The sequence below is a fragment of the Lepisosteus oculatus genome, chromosome 8 (genome assembly GCF_040954835.1).
Source record: "Lepisosteus oculatus isolate fLepOcu1 chromosome 8, fLepOcu1.hap2, whole genome shotgun sequence".
Taxonomy (NCBI): Eukaryota; Metazoa; Chordata; class Actinopteri; order Semionotiformes; family Lepisosteidae; genus Lepisosteus; species Lepisosteus oculatus.
Window position 1 is genome coordinate 37,980,477 of NC_090703.1, and position 22,891 is coordinate 38,003,367.

At 35.5% G+C, this 22,891-nt stretch overlaps 1 protein-coding gene across 2 annotated transcripts; it reads left to right on the top strand.

Annotated features, from left to right (window-relative positions):
* The first annotated feature begins 13,412 nt into the window (after positions 1-13,412).
* Positions 13,413-21,489, top strand: agtr2 (angiotensin II receptor, type 2). 2 transcript variants are annotated; one of them, XM_069193440.1, is made up of 3 exons: positions 13,413-13,609; positions 15,197-15,338; positions 18,006-21,489. In XM_069193440.1, the coding sequence occupies exons 2-3, from the start codon at positions 15,256-15,258 to the stop codon at positions 19,195-19,197; spliced, it is 1,275 nt and encodes a 424-aa protein (XP_069049541.1). In that variant the 5' UTR covers positions 13,413-13,609; positions 15,197-15,255; the 3' UTR covers positions 19,198-21,489. The 2 variants fall into 2 exon arrangements, with proteins under 2 accessions (XP_069049541.1, XP_015206587.1); XM_015351101.2 differs by lacking the exon at positions 15,197-15,338 and having other exon boundaries at positions 13,416-13,609.
* Positions 21,490-22,891: the final 1,402 nt, after the last annotated feature.

Below are 22,891 nucleotides of genomic sequence, written 5' to 3' on the forward strand. Positions count from 1 at the left end.
ATAAAGGCTGGGACTGCCTTACATTGGGATGGGAGACATCCTGTATAAACAACTTGCTACTGAAAGTGTTGTTGTAACGAACAGTTTTTTCCGGACCCTATGCGGACGACACAGTCCGACGGAGTGGGGAAACACTGGGGAAACGTCATGCAGGAAAACGGGGCAGAAGACAGGGGGGCGTGTCCAAGGTGCGCTGGTGCACGGGGGAGGTGTGGCCGAGGCGAACAATCCGAGAGAGAGGAATATCCAAAACACAAGGGTAAGTCCAAAACCAGGAGATCCATCAGAAGAAGGAATTAAAAACACGAAGGCCGGGTCGGAACCGGCGGAGAGGGAAAAGGAACGGGAACGGGAACGGGAACGGGAACAGAGGTTCAAACCTTAACGGGACCAGGCGCTTCCAGGTCCCGGACTCGCACGATATGGAAATCAGATGCAGAGCCCGGAAGAGCATCAGCGCCTGGCTTTTAAGGTGGGCTGGGAATAGGGAGCAGGTGCAAAGAATAAAGTCTTGAGTGAAAGGGCTGGAGCACCCTTAAGGAGGGGGAACTAATATCGTGACAGTGTGGTCCCCTCCTACATTTCTGTTGAACAATTCAATTTGGTAAAACAAAATTCTCACTTCTTCACCTCATCCACTGTGTTGTGGGGCTCCTGGTGTATAATGACTCATTCAGTCATGGAAGTGGATCTTCCCTACTGTAAAGTGGTTGGGATGAAAAGAAATATATACTGTAAACTCAATTAATAAAAAATGCTCACCCTGTGACTTTGCTAACTCCGCTGTGTGTATGAGATTAAGTCCAACTGTGAAGCTAGATGATGTTGAAAATGATTTTGGTTTTCTGTGGGTTTGAGAGGGTAATTGTCTTCTGCCTATATTTATTTCTATTTATGTTAGATGCTGGATGTGGTCTGAGCAGTGGAAGCTGTCCTGTGTTGCAAAAGTCTATTTTACTGAAAGGAACTGCTCGACAGCATCCAGTAGTTACACTGAGCAAAAATACAAAAGAAGACAAAATCAGTTCTCTTTGCTCATGTTTGGAATTTACATGCAAAGTTCATTTTGTGTTATTTTTATTATTTCTCTCTTTTATTTGTGATCAATAAATCACTTCCCTTTAAAAAATAAACAAAGACAATAATACTTTTATCACAAACAAGGCCAAAGCAAAATGTCCTTAAAACGTCCTTTATTAAAGTGGAGCTTGACCTAAAATAATAACTTTCTAGAAAGGAAAACTTAAACAGGGCAGAATTAATAAACTGATCTGAATGTGTTCATGATACAGGAAAGAAATATTCTCTTCCAATATTTTTAATGAGAAAAAAGCAGGATGCAGAAAATAAGCATCGCAAATTCTTGTGTATAGAAAAGACCAGTAAATTTGATTTTTTTTCTTTTCTTCATATTTATATTCACACATGAATTCAAAGCTTTTGCAAAGTATTTATATGATCATTGCTAAAAAAATATTTAAAAAGCACGATAGTTAAACTTTATAGATATTTTATAGTGACAAATGACAAAAAGGAGCGCAAAAGATCTTTGCTGTGGTGTTACAGACCAAAATTCCATTCTGTATAACACTCATATACTACAATTATACTGTATTACATTACACATATTGTAAACTGATACTGCAAAGTAGGCCATACAAAAAGAATGACATAAATTTTAACATGCTCATGTTTATATGACTGTAGGTTAAAACTGTTCCTGAAACATCTGGCAATTGCCTTAATAAATCTACCATATGGATGTACACATTTGTTCCTTAAGGAAATAATGGCTCCCTAGTTTTTGTACCTCCTCTGATATAGCTGGAATACCTATTTGGGTAGGAAGTTGAATTGAAGTTGCTTTAGGTACTAATCAGCTGAAAAATACCTGTATGACCTGATGGGACTCCAACCCCTGAGAGTCTATCTCATCTATTGCATTTATCAGATGGAAGAAGTCTAAACAAACTACTATTTCAAACCCACAGGAAACCAAAGTCATTTTCCACTTGATCTAGCTCCTCAGTTGGACTCATACCCATGTCGTGACTGCTGAGCATCAATAGATATAACCTTCCTGGTGGCACTGTCAGTATACAGGGTGCTGTAATAGATAAAACTGTCCCACATACCAGGCTGTCTTAAGGAATTTTCTGAGCTGTGAATTTGTGATCTAAACCTTAAACACATTCTTGTAATTACTCAGTAGAATTGGAATAGGTGGACTCAGACCTCTTCAGCTCAAGAAATACACTCCCTGTTCCTTTTTTTTATCACAATGGTATTTAACGGATCATTGTTATCCTAATTAGGACTGATATAAATCAGTTCATGTTGTCAATTCTGTGTTTGCTGGGTCTATCTGTGTTACCAGATACGTACATTTTTTAAGCTTCCAGCAAAAACAATCACAATGTAGATGACATAAAAGGATTATTTACTTACAGTACAAGCTGAAATATAACCAGATACATCTTATTTTGTTAGAATATGTGAGTCCTTGTTTACTGATTGTCCATTCTGTGCCTTGCTATATCTTGGTTGTACTATGTAAACTTTTAGGTTACAATTATACAATATTCTGTGTTATGGTGTCAGACAGCTGTTATTATTATTACTCTATGCTCTTTATACAGTAACTGTCACTTCTGTGAGTTTAGATGTTACTGTATAAATATGTATACAGTATGTGTATATATGTTATGGTATATCCTTGCCAATTAATATAGAATTAAAGTACATTTTATTCCATTCATGCTATAATGATATTTTACAGTGGAGACAAGCCAAGTGTTAATTCACATTTAAATGCTCTTCTTTCACATTCCTTACTCTGTCCTGGTGTTTCTTTCAAGAAACATGTGAATGAGGTAATTGAATCAATTAACTATTCACTGCCAAATGGGCTAGATGGGTCAAATGGTCTCCTCTCATTTGTAAGCTTTCTTATTATCTTATCTATAGCCCGGTTCAGAACCGTATCATAATTATGTACTTTTGGGCTACTGTAGGTATGTTTAGTTTTGATAAAGAACTCAAAATTGGTGATTTTGTCATCCTATACTTAATTTTTCAGATCATTTAAGAAATCACTTTTTGTTTTCTTGTTTGCTGTTATACTTTGGTAAGTCTGTGATAAATAGTGGCAGAATTGTTGAAGGTACAGTAGAATTGTAGCTTATCATTTACAAATGTTTGAAACTGGACTGATTTCAGTTCATTTCTGAACGTTTTTAATGGTGTAAAAAAGTTTGTTTATATTTTGTAAACAATGAGAGAAATTCACCAATTAAAGAAAGGAGCTGCCTCTGGCCTTGCTTAATTTTGGTATGAAATCTGCTACACTGAAATGTGATGCTCCAGTAATAATGTGGAGCTAAACTGCTACAGTATGTCAATACATTCAAGCTGTAGTGCCTGATTAGATCCCAGGAGTTTGGCTGAACAAATTTTCTTATAAACTGGAATAAGCAATTTAGTAAGAAAACTTTATTTTAGTACATAAATGTATCCTTAGTAATGTCTCCACTGTTGTATTTTCTTGGTCCTTTGGATGTCTTACACAGTTTCACTTTGATGGAGCAAAAACAGGACATTGTTCAATAATCGATTTAGGAAGCTATGGAGTTCATTAGCCATGTTTTCAAGATGCAGTATTTGACTCTTTCGCCATGGAAAAAGAATATGATCTTTTTATATACAGGAATGTGACTACAACAGTTTGAGCACGTTTAAATCAAAAGCCCCTAGCCATTGACGAGCATAGAGTGATCTGTTGATGAACATTGATCATGAACATTGATAACATTCACACAGTTTTAACTAATAACTATGACTAGTAATGCTTTGATAATAAAACAGGTTCTTCTTTATGGTTCCTCTTTGAAAAATTGTATGCTTTGAGAAAACAAATAGCTAGCAATGCTTATATTAATATTAGGGCAAGTCATAGGAGACTTTGAGAACCAATCAAAGAAACAGCAAGTCAGGTCAGATTTAGAAGTCTTTGATTGGTGGGTGGAAGTAGAATCTCCTTTTTCGAAACATGTCAGTCTATACCAGATGTACTGACTCCTGGCTGACATTTGTTCTATATTTATTTACTGACCTGTACCACTGACCTTGGAAAGACACATACATTCCCGTTTATTTTGTTGTTTCATTACTTTCTTTCATGCTGTTGATTTGCTTCAGCTTTAATTCATGAACTCACCCTGTTTCTTTACGGCACTGAATATGAGTACCGTTGTCCATCTTTCATGCATTTTTGCCACAGGGATTTATAAAGAAACTATTGTTTCAGATTGGTTTGATTTGCTGCCTCACAGCACTGGATCCCTGGGTTTAATTTCAGACCTGGGGTGCTATCTGTGTGGAGTTTGTATGTTTTCCTGTGTTCATGTGGGTTACATCCGGGTGCTCAGGTTTCCTTCCTCAGTACAAAAACATACTGGTAGATGATTTGAAAATTGGCCCTAGTGTGACCGTGATTGTGTCTGATAAATAAACTAAGTGGGATGACTAGCAAGGTGTGTTGCTCCTGAAAAAAAAGTATATATTTTTTAAAATGCATAAATATAAGTATATGGAGCATAGTCAATATTAACTCAGTTTAAGACAGTTCTAGAAAATTATGTGGAGACTGTGTGCTATCAGGTGTCTCAGGATATAATGTATTTAAGAATATTTTTTTATAAATGTTTTTCTTTTATAATTTTGTAACAGAACAAAAGTGGTTCATTTTCTTCAAGTCATTTCAGTACAGTATGTTTTCCTTGAATATATGGTAAGCAGTATTGCCTCCCAGCTCATTTGGATTTCTGGCAGATGCTCCAGTTCTGGAGCTAGGATAGTATTTTGGTACAGTATCATAGTACATTATATTTATATATTTGAGACATGTGATATATCTTTAAATCTTGATACTAAGAATAACATTTAGGGCACAATGTATCATGTACTGTATGAAGCATTTATTCAGCCTGTAAAATTTTTGTGCTCTTGAATAGCAGGGCATTTTTCCAGAATTTCTTTATCTGTTCATTCCTTGAAAGAGAAAACCACAAAAAACAGAGGCAATTTTAGTTTATTTTTCCTGATCCCATCAGTTTTTTATTACTCCCAAGGCAACTTTGTCCCCGAGTTTATATCCTGTTTTTTTTTTTTGCTTATTTTTAGGTTTCACAGACTTGTCTTATTCCTGTTTCTTCTGCTGATAGTCAGTCCCTGCAAAAGCATTGCTTTTAGAAATATTAATGATTAATACAAGAATGTTTGCTTAACAAGCTGAATTCTTGAAAAGCAAACTGCCCCTGAAATATTAACATGGGTAAGGCACAAAGATCCTCACCAAGGAACCTTAATGTGGCAGTCCAGCAGTAATTAGGATAGCAATTTGAACTGATCTGTCACTAAAGGTCATTAGGATCTCTATTACATGTAAATAGATTCATATGTGGCAAATTAGTTGATTGATTAATAATTAAAGAAAACACCCAAGAATCACATTCTCACATGGGTTTAAGGTAGATGTTTTGTATATAAGGTGATTCACAGGGCCAAATATTTTCGGTTTGTGTTTTTTTTTTCCCCTTGAAGTACTTGTGTGCAAATATTGCACAGTATTTGGTTTTTGGTTGTGATTTCTCCCTCTGATTAGACATTGATCCACCTGAGGAGAGGCAGACCTATTAGACTCGCATGGTTTGGTAGAGAAATTCCATTCCAGTTTGTTGTGTACAGTGTATCAGAAATGTGGTGCATATTATTCTTGCTAGGTTAAAAATGTAATTGCTTAGTAATGTTTGTTCACAAGCTTGTCAAGGGTCTTAGAAGTACAAAAGTGCCTAATGTGGAAGATTATCTTATCCGTGTGGTAGTGTGGCTCTTGGAACCTCCAAATCTGAACCAGGTTTTTCCCTGATAAAACCGACAAAGCAATAAAACAAAATGTAGTGTGGCTCAGTTGAGCTCTTGCTAAACCCCTAGATAATGGTCATACTTAATGGAATAGATAGCTGTGCTTACCCAGTACCAACACTACTGAAACTAAGGCAACTCTCTGTTTTTGTGATCTACTTGATCCATCAATTAACATTTCTAGTCTGCCATCCCCAGATTAACTCCTTTATACTGTATGCCAGACAACATCTGATACACAAGAGAAGGCACACATTTCAAACCATCCATATAATGTCTTAGCATTTTCTTCCAATTCGGTGTCAAAGGGGAGCCAGTGCATGATGGGGCATGAGCTCACTACAAACTCCAGCACCCCAGCTCCGAAATTCAACCCATTGTTCAAGCACTGCGAGGCAGCAATGATAACCACTGCATCATTGTGCCAAACTGTCAATCAATTAAGTATTTGGTAACACTGTTTACGAATGGACTGGTCCTGATGCTGCCATGGTAGCCTCTAGGTGGCAACCTCATGGTTATTACATACCTCTGTCTCAGTCACTCCTGCCACATGGGACACACAAATCAAAAGGCCAGACTGGGAAACATTTGCCTCACTACATCACTTTCAATAGCCTCTATGCACAAGGCAGGATGCAACCTAAATGGGATGCCAGTCCATCACAGGGCACACACACAACATACAGTATATACACTTGTACCAGGGATGAATTTGATCAAAAGCTAGTTAACCTACCAGTCTGTCTTTGGATAGTGGGTGATGATTATAGGTAGAACATGCAAACTACATACAGTTAGTACACCAGGAATCGAACCTAGGGCAACACCACTGCAAGGCAGCAATGTTAACTACTACAGCACTGTCGTCCCCATGTCTCAGTCATGCTTTTTTCATATTCAGAATTTCACATTCATAGTTGTGTTTTACATTTGCTGTGTCTATGTCAATGCTACCCTTTACATGTTAGTGGCTTGATGTATAACTAAAAAACTGATACAACAGTTGTCAGCTCTAAAAGAAAACTAAACCCTTTAATTATATCTACCAATACATCCAGATTGCTTAAGAAAAATCTAAAATAAATTAAAAACTACTTTTAGCAAAAATCTAATGAAAACATAAAGCTGAATTTTGTGATTAAACAATGTTTTTAAAAAACTACCTTATCCAAATGTCTCATTGGATTTTAAATAGTGCAAACAGCATAGTTCAATCTCATACTGATGGATGTCAAGTCTGTCATTTAATTTCTCATACAGAGATTACCAAGAGTTTCCCATCAAATACAGTAAATACTGCTTAGGACGTTGTGGTGTACCAAGATGCAGCCCCAGAAGTACAGTTGATATAACATTGATAGCACCACTTTCCCACGCACACTTAGAGACAACAGATTAACCATATGTAGTCAATCATGACTATGTGCTATTAACAGCATTTAGCCAGTTTTGGATGAGTTAGACTTAGTGAGTCTTAAAAACTGAACAACAAAATTATCAGAGTCACAGCTTGTAGCTTTAATGTGCAAATGTTTAAATATGTAAAACAATCTTTATGGACAAATGTTGCTCTTAACTTGCTAACACCTGTTAAGTACTTTGGTTCTCGTCTGCTTACTAAAGCATTCATGTTTTTGCCAGGGTTTTGAAGTGTTCCATAAAAGGCAAGAAATTTACGTGACTTTCAGATGCTGCATTTTTCTTAAATTGTTGTTCTATGATATTACAATTGTTGTTGTAATGAGCATCTCGATTACTGTGTACACTCACTACCAGTGGAAGAGACATGACCGGCTGCCACAGTCGAACTAACCTACCTTGCAGCGCTTCTGCGAGGACAGACATGACAATATCAAGGTTAGAGCCCAGGTATAGCCCAGTAAAACCATTGTAGATTTTAGTCAGGACACTACAAATAAAACTCCAACTCTTAAGAACAATGACATTCCACACCAAGACCTACATAATTATAGGCAGTAATAACTTATCCTGGGGAATACTTTGGCCCCTAGGAAGGGAAATGTCATATGTCAGGAGCAAGGAAATCATTTTTTGTACTAATGAAAGGCTACTTCAATTTGCTATTGACTGATTGAAGAGCTCATGTCTGCCTGCTTTGAGAGTTTATATGTCTCAGTATTTAATAAGCTTAATACGTAAGCTTATTAAGTCAGTACTCGCCTCCCTTCAGCTCCATTGGACATAGGAAAATGTCCTAAGTACACAACTCTTGACAGGAAGAGCTTAAGTGCGCTTACTTTACATAGAGGCAGGCCAGCATTCCATACCCTGACAGAATTTATATTTGAAGGGCCAATAAGAAATGCATGCCAGGTCTTCTATCTAGATGTGAACTCAGTACACAAAATAAGCAAAAAATAAACAGTCCTTTCTTATCTAGAACAACACATGTAGATTGCATTACTTAAATATTGCAAATGCCCTGGGATCCTTACTTTCCCATGTTTCTTTAGTGTGGCAATAAATAAATGTTTTTGCATCTGGATTGAACATCAGATGATCTGGACTGTTTCCTGTCTTCCCAGTGCATAGAACACTATTACTAATGGCTTACCAGTAACTTTCCACATCCTTGTCAACTTTCAGTGCCTTTACATTGTTGGTTACAACAAATCTAAGCTTTGGACCTTTTCAAGTAATAGCAATACATGGAATGTAAGATCAAAGAGAAGAATTAAGATTCTGAGATGAATATCCATCTTAAGGATGCTGTCCTTCTCTTTACAAAGAGGTTACAAACAGAGGTGATTCACACCTACATTCTTCTCAGGTTAAGGGTGACTTTATACTATTGTGTTCTAGGATTTACTTTATTTAATGTAATTGCTCTAATTGCTCTAACTGCATTTTGTCAGTTTTTGCAAAACAATAAAAAATTAATATTTGTTTCCTTTTATATAACAGGCTCCTGTTAATAGTCAGGTTCTGTGCCTACTACAGTATAATGAATAGACTGTACTACACTGCATAGAATAGGTTATATATTTCTATATCCATTTAGTTTGTAACTATTTTATCCAATTTTGGATCATGGAGGGGCCTGAGCCTAAGCAATGGACATAAGACAGGACACCAATCCATCACAGAATGCACACAGACTCACACAAACTCAGATCAGGACCAGCTGTCCCAGACGCTAATTAACCCACCAGTAGGTCTTTGAATTAGAATTGTGGGAGAAAACCCAAACAAACATGGGGAGAACATACAAACTCCACACAGATAGTACCCTGAAAAATGAACTCAGGTCCCCAGCACTCTGAGGTAGTAATGCTAACCACTGTGCCACTGTGCCACACATATTTCTTCATATCTGTAGCAATTAAAAATAGCTAATTTGGTCTTAAACATATAGATATTTCTATATATTTATGTAATCACAATCATATGTATAGGATAATGTCCATCCTCCACAAATGTTCCACAAAAAAAATCATAATCTTTAGATATGCACAGATTGTACCATAAGGCTCTGGAAGTATAAAAGTACATACTTTCATAAAATGTATAAAATTAACCACAGTTTCTTGGCTTTGAATGTAAAGAGTTACTTAAAGTAACCATGCTGGATTTTCAGATGTTTTAATTTTTAGGGACTCCTCATTTTAACTTGTTTTTCTGATTGTTCGAGTGATAAATGTCTGCTGTGGGTAATTACTGCAGAATTGTGTTTTCTATGACAGAGAGAGCAGATGTTCAGGGATGGTGCATGTTCAATATCATGCCCAGAAAAGGAAAATATATTATGACATTTTCACATCTTTTGGATGCTTGAAGGTGGTGATTCAACATAAAAATGTGAAAAAGAGAAACATATTCTCATTATAATTGAAGTATGCAAGATAAAGCCATTTGACCTAAATGTGCAGATACTTTTGTTAATCAGTTATGTGTCCCAGAGACTTCACCAGCTCCAGTCCCTGAAAAACTTGATCTGCATCTCTGCCAGGACTAAGGACTGCCCAGCAATCTCACCTTCTAACACACTCATACTTGTAAATAAAAGGAAAACATGTTAATGTTGTTCCTTACTATTAAGTACGAGAGAGATTTGGAAAAAACAGTCAATAATCACGGAAGTACAACAGAATTTAAGAAAAGGTACAGTTTCAAGGCTTTAATATATAAAGGTTATATAAAACCTTTGGTTTAATTTTATTGTTTCCTTTTAATGTTTAAATTTCTAGTGTCAATAAAGTCTAATTACTGTCATTTAATAGGAATAAATATTTTCACTTAATAAAAAGACCATTCAGCAAATGAGGCAGTATAAAATGGGCTTTTTGTGGAAATGCTTTATGCTCTGTTAAAGCCAACAAGCATTCCAGAGTGCTTTCACTGATAATGAGAGGGAGTTGCTGCAGCTATAATTGTCACATAACATGTTGCACTCCTATAGCTATCATTTTACCAAATTGAAAAACGGGTCACACAGTTGTCCCTTGTGAATTGACCAGTAGACCTCTAGAGTATTTAGCCTCCTGGTAGGTTGTTATTCAGTGATTTGAATTGCTGATGGCAGTTTTCAACAAAATAAATATTTTTAAAAAATGGACTAAAAACATTCCTCTGTTTTACTCACAATCTCACTCCCTGTTCTAGTTTTCTAAAAATACAATTGTGCGGCTTTACATTTTAAAGATAAGAAAAGACGGAATGCCATTGGTAAAATAACCATTTGCAGCAACTTACTTGCTGCCTAAAGAACTAAAATGGAGTTATACATCTTGCATGAAAATAGCTCTTTGATGTGTTACAACACATTGTGTCACAGTGTTCCTCAACAATACATTGCAGAAACACAAATAATGCAACAGACCCAAACATATTCTTAGTTATTTCCTGTTAGCTTAGTAGAAGTAAGCTTCAGTATTTTACTGAGCAGTGAAAAATAAAGATGTTGACTAGAAAGATGGGATAATTTAGAATTGTATTACCATTGTGTCACCTGAGTAAGACTCTAATTTTGAGTCCTCCATCACTATTGTAGTATTATCACCACTCATCCATTTTCTAGCTGCTTCTTCCAGTTTGGGGACTTGGGGTAACCTATCCCGACAAACAACAGGTACAAGGAGGGGTACACCCTAGACGGCATACTTGTCCATTGCAGGCCAGACAAACACAAACACAGTCACACAGACACGCACACCTACAGTAAGACACGTTTTGTAAGAAGCCAATTAACCTACCACTATGTTTTTGAATCTGGGAGAAAACTGGAGCACCTGTAGGAAATCCAAGCAAACACAGGGAGAACAAACCAACTCCACACAGGTAGCACCTGAATTTTGGAATTGACCCCAGGGCCACAGAGCTCTGAGGTTAGCACCACTACACTGTCCCTGTAATTGTTTCTGGAACTTAAAAAGTCAAAAGGTTTTGACTTTTATTCAGTGCAGATGCCACTGACTATCTTCTTTTCATTTAAGTCATTTTCATTTATCATTTAATGATGACAACAAAACACTGAGGAAGGGATGCTAAGCTGTTGCTAATAGAACTTAGATATTACACTATTCAGCTACGCATCTTGCTAAGAGCTTAACACACGTTTCTGAATGGCATTTTTTCCATGTGCATGACCTTTTGTACTGAGGATTTATTGTATATCCAGCTGCTGGACACTCAGAATTGAAGTTACTGTTAATGGCTATTTCAGTACACATGCATTAATATCCAAACAGCTCACAGGGTTATCCAAAGTTAATATATAGTATTTAGTGATGAGCAAGTAAAAAATTGAAATATTTTCTTAACTTTTTAGTAGAAACTATACCAAATGAATTGTATTTAAATTTTACAAAGAATTGATTGAAATCTAAATCGTTTGGTCCAGTAGGGTTAAGGAAACCAATAAAACTGAAACCTTATAACTTTAAATTAAATATAATAGTGGACAGCAAATAATTGCTTGTTCTTGGAAACATACAAATATTGTTTTTATATGATCCTCTCTCATTGTGGCTTTGCACATTTGCATTTCTTATGCACAATGATGACCTGAGCCTGAAAGGATTATTGACAAGAGAAGACACCCATGGCTTTTCCTGCATGTTTGTATGTCAAGTTAGTTAAACAGTGACAAAATCTCACCAGACATGATGGTGCATCCCATCAATCAGAACAACATGATTAGATAATTTGTTTCAGACACTAATCACTCTTTATGTACAGAAGTGCCTCTTATTGTGAATTTTATATGTACCTACTTCATTTTTTACTTGTCATCTTCCCAGGAAAATGGTTGGTTCTTCCCAGGAAGCTTGAATGAACTTTTTCGTTAATCCCAAATTCCATCCCTTGTGCTCAAGACTAGATGTTTAATTTCTTCATATTAATATAACATTATTGTTTGTTATGCTAATCTAGCAACACTCTTATCTCCCTTGGCTATAAAGGACTTTAAAGAAGTCATAGCCAACATTTGCTTGGAGTTAATTCCTAACCCAAAAGCTGTGGGTTAGCTTCCTATGTGAAAATAGATGTATTTTATTGTGTATTTAGAGTGAACTATGGTTTAGCCTCCTCAATTGAGGTTTAGCCTTGCAGAGTGAACCAAGGTGCCAGCTGCAAAGGTGGATAAAGGATACTTGAGATGAAATATGAAAAGAAAAATAATTTGAGTATGAAATATATAGTTTAGGGCAGCACAGTACAGTGGGGGCAGTGGGCATTTCTGTCTTATAGTGCTGGGGCTCTGGTTTCAGTTCCTGACCTGGAGTCCTTTCTGTGTGGAGTTTGCATGTTCTTCCCATGTGGGTTTCCTCTGGGTGCTCTGATTTCCTTCCACAGTCCAAAAACACACTGACAAGTTATTTTGCTTCTGGGAAAACTGGTGTGTATTAACTTTTAGCTTTCTAATAAATAATGTAGTTTTCAATATTAAACCATCTTTTTACAGTGCGTATCTTTCTAGGTAGAATACTGTAGCTTTTATTTGGCTGTATAACACAATTACTGTAGTAGTGGATACACACCTCTATTATTTGTGAACTGAAGAACCTTCTACAGTATACACCCTTACAGCCGTTTTTCCTATTTCTTTCAAATAAAGACAGAGAACATATCTTACACGCCAGTTTTAGTTTTTTACTTGCAGATTTACAAGAACCTCAGCTTGGAAGAAACTATTTACTTTAAAAACATGATATCCACATGTCATCACTGGGAATGAACAGAGCTGCAATTCATGGATATATTTTAGCCACAGCGCCTGATTTTTCATTTCCTTATTGTTTAAAGGATAGTTTAACACTGTTAATCCCATATTAGGGTCAGTCACAATTCATCGTTTTGTGTTACTGTTGTAAAAGGAGCGAGAAAAGAAGTTTATTTTAAAAAAAAGCCTCAGATTTTTTAATGGTGTGACATGCAACATCTTGATTTGATTTCAGCCCTGCCTCTCCAAGCTGTTTTTCCATGTTCTTTTGGACAACAGTCAGTTTAATGTGAGGACTGGGAGTAGTCAAAATGACGGATTTCTTATCCCAAATTGTTGGCATGTGTTCAAATTGTTTGACCAGTTGATTTACATTGATGAATCCCAATGGACTGTTGCAAGTATACAAGAAAAGAACAAGAAGTTCTAGTGATCATTTCTGAAACAACTAAAAAAGGGAGAACATACACTGTACTCCTTTGAAAGGATTTTACCCTAAAGGTAAGAGATTTAATTTGCTGTAAACAGAAATAAATTAAAAGAAAACAAGAATAGTACTTCTTAATGTTAAACGAATGCAGAAAACATATAAACCATCTCATTTTACTTAGGTAAAAGTAGAACAGATGGGTATAGTTTTTAACTAAATGCATGTTTAAAAATAATATTTGGTGTCATTCATTCACTCACGATACAATAGTTGTATCGTAAATTCAGAGAAATGATTTAAACTCAGTCATTCAGATGTTTACTCACAGAAAATAAATACTTTATAAATAAATGTAATTCGCGAAATTTATTTTTAAGTATGATGATCAGATGTCTTCCCCTTCTCATAGCAAATTCTGCTCAATGGAAATGTTTAATCATTAATCATATTTTACTTGTTGGATGTCTAGGGCTCTATTTATATACAAGATCTGATGTAATTCTTGGGATTTCATGTCTTTGAATTTGATGCACAGATTCCACAGAACATCTAAAGTAATCTACTGTATAAAGTAATAATTTTACTGTACCAGCGCACAGACAAATATAAATGAATATTTTGGCAAACTTCAACCAAATCTATAGACTGAATGTATTATTTTTTATATAGGTTAAATTCATAAACAATTAATGGTACTTTTACTGCACATGATATTTTTTAATGTGTCTATTCATTTAATTTTTAATGTTCTGGTTTGTGAATAAACACTCGTATTTTAAAATATAGCTTTTTCTTTACATTCCAAAGTGCTTGTCTTTGTAGACAAACCGAAGGTATAATTTCACTGCAAAATGATGCTTAATTTGTCTTTATCACTTCTAAAATCATTATATTTTATTAATTGGTCTAAATTAGATGAGATTTTTTATTTAAGTGCAGTATTGTACTGTATCTATACGATTAATAGATCTATTATATAGTAAGCATAAATGCCTGTTATGCTTGATTATGCTTATATAGTCTGATTATGCTTTTCTATGCAAATACTGTACTCGTATTGTGCCAATTCAAAAATATAAGTGATCTTTTGAAATATGGAATAGGTTTTGAATGGTTGATTTAAAATAACGGTAATACTAATACTCATACCTAATATCTTCTGTATTTGTTTCTGTGTTAAAATACTGAAATACTGTATACTGACATATACAATATATAGATAAAATACTTGCATGTTGCGTGCAAAGGCAACATGTAGTGACATTACTCTTATTCCTCTGATTCCTAGGCTCTTGCCTGTTTCTGGGTTCCACGCTGAATCAAAGAGAAATATTGACCTCTCATAATACTTCAGCCAGCCATTGGCTTGTCATGGTTTTCTCCTTCCCTCTTAACATTAACCAGATGCTTGTATCTCTGGAAAACCTATTATATTGTGTGAAAATATAATTTCCTAATCTTGAAATACACTCTGGAAGGAACATTTTTGCTTTTGCTTGTGTGTATAAAAGTGAAGAATGTTATTCTTTACAGAGAAACTAATGTTTTGCCTTGAAAAGGTTTCTAGCAAATTTCTTAAGAAGGGATCTGGTCTCTCTGTCTTTGATTTGCAGCCTACAGTATTTAATCCAAGACTAAAATCATTTAATTTATTGCAGAGTTTGGAGCTGATCTTTTCTAAAATAAATACAGTGTGTGACTTGGTAGAGTAGAACAAATGACAAAGTTGGATATTTTATTCAGCCCTTCACCAATTCCACTTTCTCCATTGAGCTTGAAAGTCATCTTGGCAGGTTTTTGGTAATTATCTATTTTTATTTGATGTGTAAGCCTTTAGTTCCTGTTGCATATAGAGTGAAGCAGATTGATTTTGTGTTTCTCAAAATGTGTTACTTCCTGAATACCTATATACTGTATACCTTTCTCATTCATAAAATATTTCTATAGAGTGATGTACAGTAATATCATAAGGGAAACTTAGCTAACGTTCCTTTAGATTTGCTGTGAATGTGATAAAATTGAAGGAGAATAGAGAAAATTCATTTATTATCTATAAAGGTTTAAATTTGGCCTTGTTATTTACACCAAATAAGTTAAGAACTTCACAGCACAAGAAAGGTTACAGACTGGAAAGACCATCTGGGCTTTGTACCTCTTCTGCTTGCTAGTAGCTAATTATTCTGAGTACGTTCATCAACTATGTTTAGAAAAGAGCCAAGGTAACAGCTTTGAAAACAGAGCAAATTCAAATACTTTTTTGTCATAATGAGAAGCACAAAGGTACATTTGAATTTGAGAACAGGAGGCACATTTCTGCAAAAAAGGGTGTCCAGAACATGCTGTTGAAGCTGATACATACACTTCTTTCACGAAATGTTTGGCTTAGATCCTCAGATCAATTTACTATTAGTAAAATTGAAATTGGTTAGATAGGCTGAATGGCTCTTTTCTAACTAATCTTATGTTACTTTAGCATCAAAGCGTTTTTCACAGTGGTTGTTTTAAATGCTCTTCCAAGCAGTTTCCACTCGTGGCTTTTGTATTTTTCTTTTGATTCTGAAGTCCTTTGGACAAACTGTCACTGTCCTTCGGTATTTTGAAATTTTGAATCAGGTCCCCTTGTTGTCTTTTGTTCAAGATTGAAAACAAGGGTCAGTTCCTTTAGCCATTCAGTGCAGGCACATTTCTGTAAGCTTGTGAATGTATCTGGTTGCTCTTTAGTAATCTGTAAACCGATTTCAGAGTAGCAATATGTTTTCTGTATCATAGCGATACAAAAGCGGAGCTAACGTGTTTGGTATTGTGATATTAAGAGGGTGGCGTTAAAACAGATTGCTGTATTTTATTTTCTTTGACAGCCTGAGACCAGGCTCATCGCTTTCTCTTCCTTGGTTCCCTCATGATTTGAGTTGCATGCCTCCAAGACATTTCTCCCATATTATAATACATTCTTATTTCCGCAACGTTATAAGGCACATTAAGGTAATATTTATCTTCTCAAAGGTTCAGTGAAACTTCTCATGATTTCCCACCATCAGGTAATATTCCAGATCATCCTCTTGTCCTTGTTATCAGATACAGATAACTTAGGTAAGGTCGTGCACACAGCACTGCTGTACACACCCACCATTACTGTATCTTATAGACCATCTCTGATTTCAGATTTCAGATCAGGATTCTGTAGGAAAAGGTATGGTAACATGCTATTAGTTATTAGATTATGAAGCTATTTTGTGAATTCTTTAAAAAAGAATTTCAAATTTTTATTTAAATTTCACCAATTATCAAATTCCAAAATAGGTTTACACTCTTCTTACTGAAAAATTAATATGTGATCCCACTTTAATTACACTTAGTTTTAAAAAATAAAATCACTAGTAATGTGCAATAAATAAGTTCCTTGTACAGCTCTGGCAACATTCCATTTAAAACTTCACCTATTTACTTCTAGTTTAATACAAAACATATGACCGTAGTGCATATAAAACTGATCTTCTGCAGTTGCTGTAGAGTTTATACATAACCCTGAAACTGTGAACAGTGACTCCGTGTTGAAGTTCAGTCTACATGGCATTTGGCCTGTGAGTGTATGTCCCTGCTGTGAATGTTTACAAACCTCAGGCCACATTAATTTAGATTTTGTGGAAGTTAAACAGAAATCATTTTTATTGGCTGTGCTTTCCAAACACTTTCTGTGCCAGAAAAAACTAAAACTATTAATGAACTAAGTTTTTTTTATGCAAAGATTTTTATTTTAAATGAGAAGAAACATTTTTACCTTAACATGAAGTGAAAGTCAAATATTAATGCTTAATATGAAGCAGTTTTTTTGCAGACATCATAAATAGCATTTGCTCCTTATACAACAAAGAATGTTTTTGTGGAAGCGTGCATTGACTTCAAAGAAACAAGTAAAGGTTAACTGAAAATTAGATGGAAAAAACGCAGTGTTTCTGCTGCTGAGCTTTCTTCAGATGAGAATTAGGCTGGAGGAGACTCAATAGTCGAAATGTTGTGTTTCTGTTTTTCAGCAAGAAATTAACCTTTAATTGTTCCTTTGCAAAGAATGTTTTTGTATTTATTTCTGATAGGAAGGCATATAACTAACATAGCAGACAATATGCATACAAGATTACAGTAACTTCTATTTCTTTATTATTTAATATTTCTTATTTAATAAGAATATATGGACACACGAGAGCTGTAGCATTTGTGTCAGAGACATTGCAGAATCTGCATTTTAGTATTTAGAATAGGTTTACTAATGGATGCATCTGCTCAGCATTTACTCTTAAATCAACTCGTAAACTCTTTATTTCAAGGTTGTTTTGTAAGTGTTGTTGTTGAGATTGTATTTAGATTGTGCTCTAGTTACTGTGACACTTATTGTAAAGCCTTATTCAACACAACAGTTAAATAAAATAATGTAGCTGTAACAATCATATTTACTCTGTTTTCTTTTTGCAGGGTTGCAACATTAGAAGGAGACTTTTCAACAAATGTTGAAGGAGTAATGACAATGACCACCATTCTTCCTAATACCTCGTTTTCCACATTAGAAGTAGAAAATTTATCATCTGCAACTGAAGTATGTCATGGAGTACCATTGTCTAGGTACCATACCACCCTGATTCCTGCCATATATAGTATTATCTTTATTTTTGGGTTCATCGGTAACTGCTTGGTAGTGTCCGTTCTGTGTCTAAGAATAGGACGCAAAACTGTTGCCAACACTTACATACTCAGTTTGGCAATTTCTGACATATTTTTCTTACTGAGTCTACCAATGTGGGCTGTGTACTACTCTTTTAGCTACAACTGGATTTTTGGGACTGTTATGTGCAAAGTCTGTGGCACTGTCTTGTGTATCAATTTATATGCCAGTATATTTTTTATTACCTGCATGAGCGTGGACAGATACCGGGCCATAGTACACCCCTTTCAGTCCCAGAGCAGTCGGAGATTGTGTAGGGCGCGTACTGTGACATGCATTGTGTGGGTACTGGCCAGCCTCTCGTCTTTACCCACCATGTATTTCAGAAACACTTATGAACTGAAACATGGAGTCACAGCCTGTGTAATGGATTTTCCCCAGACCCATTATTCTGAATGGTTTGCAGGAATGGCTTTAATGAAGAACACGTTGGGCTTCCTGGTTCCCTTCACAGTGATTGCCAGCTGTTACCTGGGCATTGGCAAACATCTACTTGGGACTCCAGGCCTGGAGCAAACTTCCGACAAACGAGATAAGGTTCTGAGGATGGTGGTGGCTGTGGTGTTGGCATTCTTCATTTGTTGGGTTCCCTTCCACGTCATCACTTTTCTGGATGTGCTGACCAGGCTCAATGTCATAACGAGTTGCAGGGTACAAGTGTTGATCGACACAGCAGTACCCTTCACACTATGCATGGCTTTCTCTAACAGCGCAATCAATCCCTTTCTCTACTGCTTTGTGGGCAACCATTTCAGAAAACAGTTAAGCCACCTGTATGAGAGAAGGTCCTCTAATCTCTCCCAGAAAAGGAGCTCCATCAGTACCAGACTTAGCTCCTTCTCAAGGAAACTTAGTGACCTCAAGGACATGGGAGCGCTTGAAACATTTGTGCACAAAAGAGGATCAGAGCAAATTTCTGTTCAGCAGACACCAATTGTAGTTTGAGACTATGTGACTTGTTTTCAAAAAGGGAAGTTTTTTCTCCTGTGACGCTTGGAACAGTCACCACTTTGAGAAAGACACCACACCGGGGAAAGTCAGTAACTGGAGAGAGGACAATGGAAGAAGATTATTCTGTTCTTTTACTTTATGTTATACTGTACATGTACAGTACATGTAAAGTAATGACGTTTCAAGGTCAAAGCTATTTCAAGGTTTTGACTTCATGCAGGCATTATCTGGATCATTGAGCAAGTATTTTTATTTTGTTTGAGAGTATGATTGATGTATTTCCCTGATTTACATGGTGAGTGACAATGCCTTTTGAATATGCATAGCCTTTTATATATTCATATATCTTCATTAATTGTTTGACAAAGACTTCAGGGTATCTATCAACACAGTAGAACACAGGTACAGAATAATTTCTTGGGATTGTGTTTAAACTAATTTTACCTATAAAAGATTCAAATGTATTACATTACTTTATAAGAAATACTTAATATATGCATTCATATACTAAATAAGTTAACGATTCCTGTATTGTTTTTTACTCATTTTCTTACTTTAGTAATTGTGATGTATTGAACAATTTTGCTGTTGCTTGCTTAGTGTTAGGTCTTGATTTCAGGTAGTGTGAATTCTTCATCTGCAAGTTTATTACTTGTCTTGTATGATAAAGCAGATCCACTGTCTTCTCTGTCTTCTGCTTCCATCCCTGCCAGAGAGCACATTACGTGTCCTCCTTAGGTTCCATCATTCCTATTTATTAGATAGTAAAAACATTCAAAGGGTTACAAATGAGAGGAAACCTTTCAGCCCATTCAATTTATTGATTGGTATTAGTTAATCAGAATATCCCCGTGTCAGCTTTCATCACATGGCTAAGGTAGTCTATTCCAGACTAGTATAAGTCTTTTAACTTAAAGCTAAAGTCTTTGGGGAAAACTGAATCAGGGAACCCTGACCCTTGTGCTTTTTAGTCACAGTTTTTTCTGGTTTGAATTCTAACCGTTACCTAATACATAACTGAACAAGATATTGACTTACAGTACTCAGTCTAGATTGAGTTTTGTGTTTATATTTTGCTATTGATTAAGATAACTATTAAATCCAAAAGTTGTTGCCATCACGTGATACATCAGTTGCCAATGTTGTATGAACTCAGTATCATAAATAAAGTGTCTCAGGCACAAAATGTGTAGTTGAATGGAAAAGTACAAGACAGACTTTAATCATTTTACCCTGTGAGAACAATCCCCCGATCTCAATCCTACTGAAAATCAATCCTACACACCACTACCCTCATCACAAAAGGTGATTGCACTAGACCAAAGTGTATGGGAATGGGTTGGAAATCTTTCAAACACTTGGAGAATACAGCACGCTTTTCTTATTACTCACAGCAACCCAGAATGTTATTAAATGAAACCTGATATTCTTTTCATTGATTGTAATAATCAAATTCTAATCCCTCATTCTTTGTTCTGTTTAATTTTAGACAAATTAGCTGGCAAAAAAGGTACTGGCAAGTGCAAGGTATATTTACTTAAACAGAAAAAATATATAATACATATACATATATAGAAGGCATGACAATAGTCTTAAATTCCAAAAATACATTTGTGGTTTATTAGCAACCGTATAAATTAGAGAAAATCTAACAATTTAAGGTTAGGTCACTGAAAAACCAGAAGTGTTAGTCTGGAGACCACTATCTTCCGGATCTTAAAAACATGCTTGAAAACCAACTTTAAAGCATAACTGTTTTTAACATTCTTTAGAAGGGTAGCTAGACGTGCATTATATTGAATTATAAAAGTGAAGGTCTATTGTTCTAGTAATAGTCAGCAATAGTCAGTTTACGATCCATTGAATATTGATATTCAGATATTCAGTAATAGTGATGCTTTGTTAACATTTGGTTTAATTTCATGATTAGTTTATTAAACGTCCATAGAAACTCAGTTGAAATAAATAATATCAACCAAATTCCAATTAAACCTTTATCCATACAACTAAATAGAAAGCATTAACAGTGTTATCATTGCCAATCAATCTTTTTTGATGAATATACTAGTGGAGGCAGAAATGTTTTAATGGACATCATTATATTTCACCAGTTTTATATTGAGTTAAAAAAATGTAGCATTGCAAGAAGAGGTCAGGGGAATTTGATGTTAGTGCAGTACAAATCCCCTGTTACATCCTTTCTAAGCAGGCAGGCTGTGTTGCAACATGTAAGTCTTCAAAACTATTCCCGTTTTGTGCCAAATAAATGTCACACTTATTGCAATACATTGCTGTTAACTAATTGTCCAATATGCCATCTCTTTCCTTTACAGAAAGCAAGATAACATGTGTAAGCCCCACACAACCCAAGGGTTTTGTATCATTTGATTTAACCCATGACCTGTGTTCCTGTGGCCAAAATAGTTGCTGCTCATTCTTTGGGAGACCAGTGTCTAAATATTACATTATTTGAAATAGAGACAGACAAAATGACAAAAAACAGACATCCTTACAATATGTAGGATTAGACACTTATGAATAATATTAAATAATTAGAAACATTTTTTTTAATTTACTTCCACTCCAGTAAAAAAGGGAGATATATACAGTATGCAATATTTCATTAGGCAGAAATGATTAAAATAGTCTTTTACTAGAGTGCAGATGGAGAACATTACAGTGTTCATCATTCAGAACCATCATGTTTTTGGATTGTTCTGGCCATGATCTTTCCCTCACATTGTCTCGTTGATGCTCAAACCCCAGAAAGCCCCACACAGGGGGTCAGTGCAGCCGTAAAGCACAAAATCCCCTGTCAGGTGAAGTCGAAGAAGCAGGCGGACAGTGGAAAGAAGGATGTGAAATAAAGACATTCATTGGATGTATTGCTTATGAACTTTCAAATGGGTTAGTTGGTGAAGCTGATCATGTGGTGAAGCAGTTGTCAGAAATGTAACGCACCTAGAGTAGGTTGCGTTTTTTAATTCAGTTTGTGTCGCATACATTTTGCCCAGTCACGTAAAGTTTAATTTAAGTCCTTTTAGAAAACAATAAATAAATTGACATCCTTTTGTTCTTAAGTATGCCTAGTGTAATTGATCCTTGTGGAAACTGCATTGCTTAAACTCATACTTAAACTCCTCTGTGGCCTTGGCCCTGACAGGATTGCCAGGGATCTGCTGTTCTCTGTAACGTAATGTCACTGCTGTCTCTGTGATTAAGTTCATCTACCACATCCATGAATTGGTCAGGAGTCTGTATTTCATGAGAAGACAAACTTTTAACAGTTAGAGTCAGTTCTAGTTATTATTGAAATAAGTGACCCATATAGTTTAATCAGTGTCAGATTATAGAAAGTAAAAACTATGATTTGGCTTTCAGGACTATTTTGTAAAGTTATGCAAAGCTTATCAATAAAAGCAACAGTAGATGTCATAGGAATAGAATATTACCTTGATTCACCTAAAATGATCTCATTACAATCATATTTTCAGCTGCTGGGGAATCATTATTACATGTGCCTTATACTCTATGTCAATGTTTCAGTGTTAATAAAGATTTATTTTTACTTTAAAACCCATAACAATAATGCTAGTATTAATGTAATTTCATCTCTACAGAGTACCATTGAGAAGAGATTTAAAACACTAGCATGTTCATTCATTTTAAAGCTGATCAGAGTTTTAAA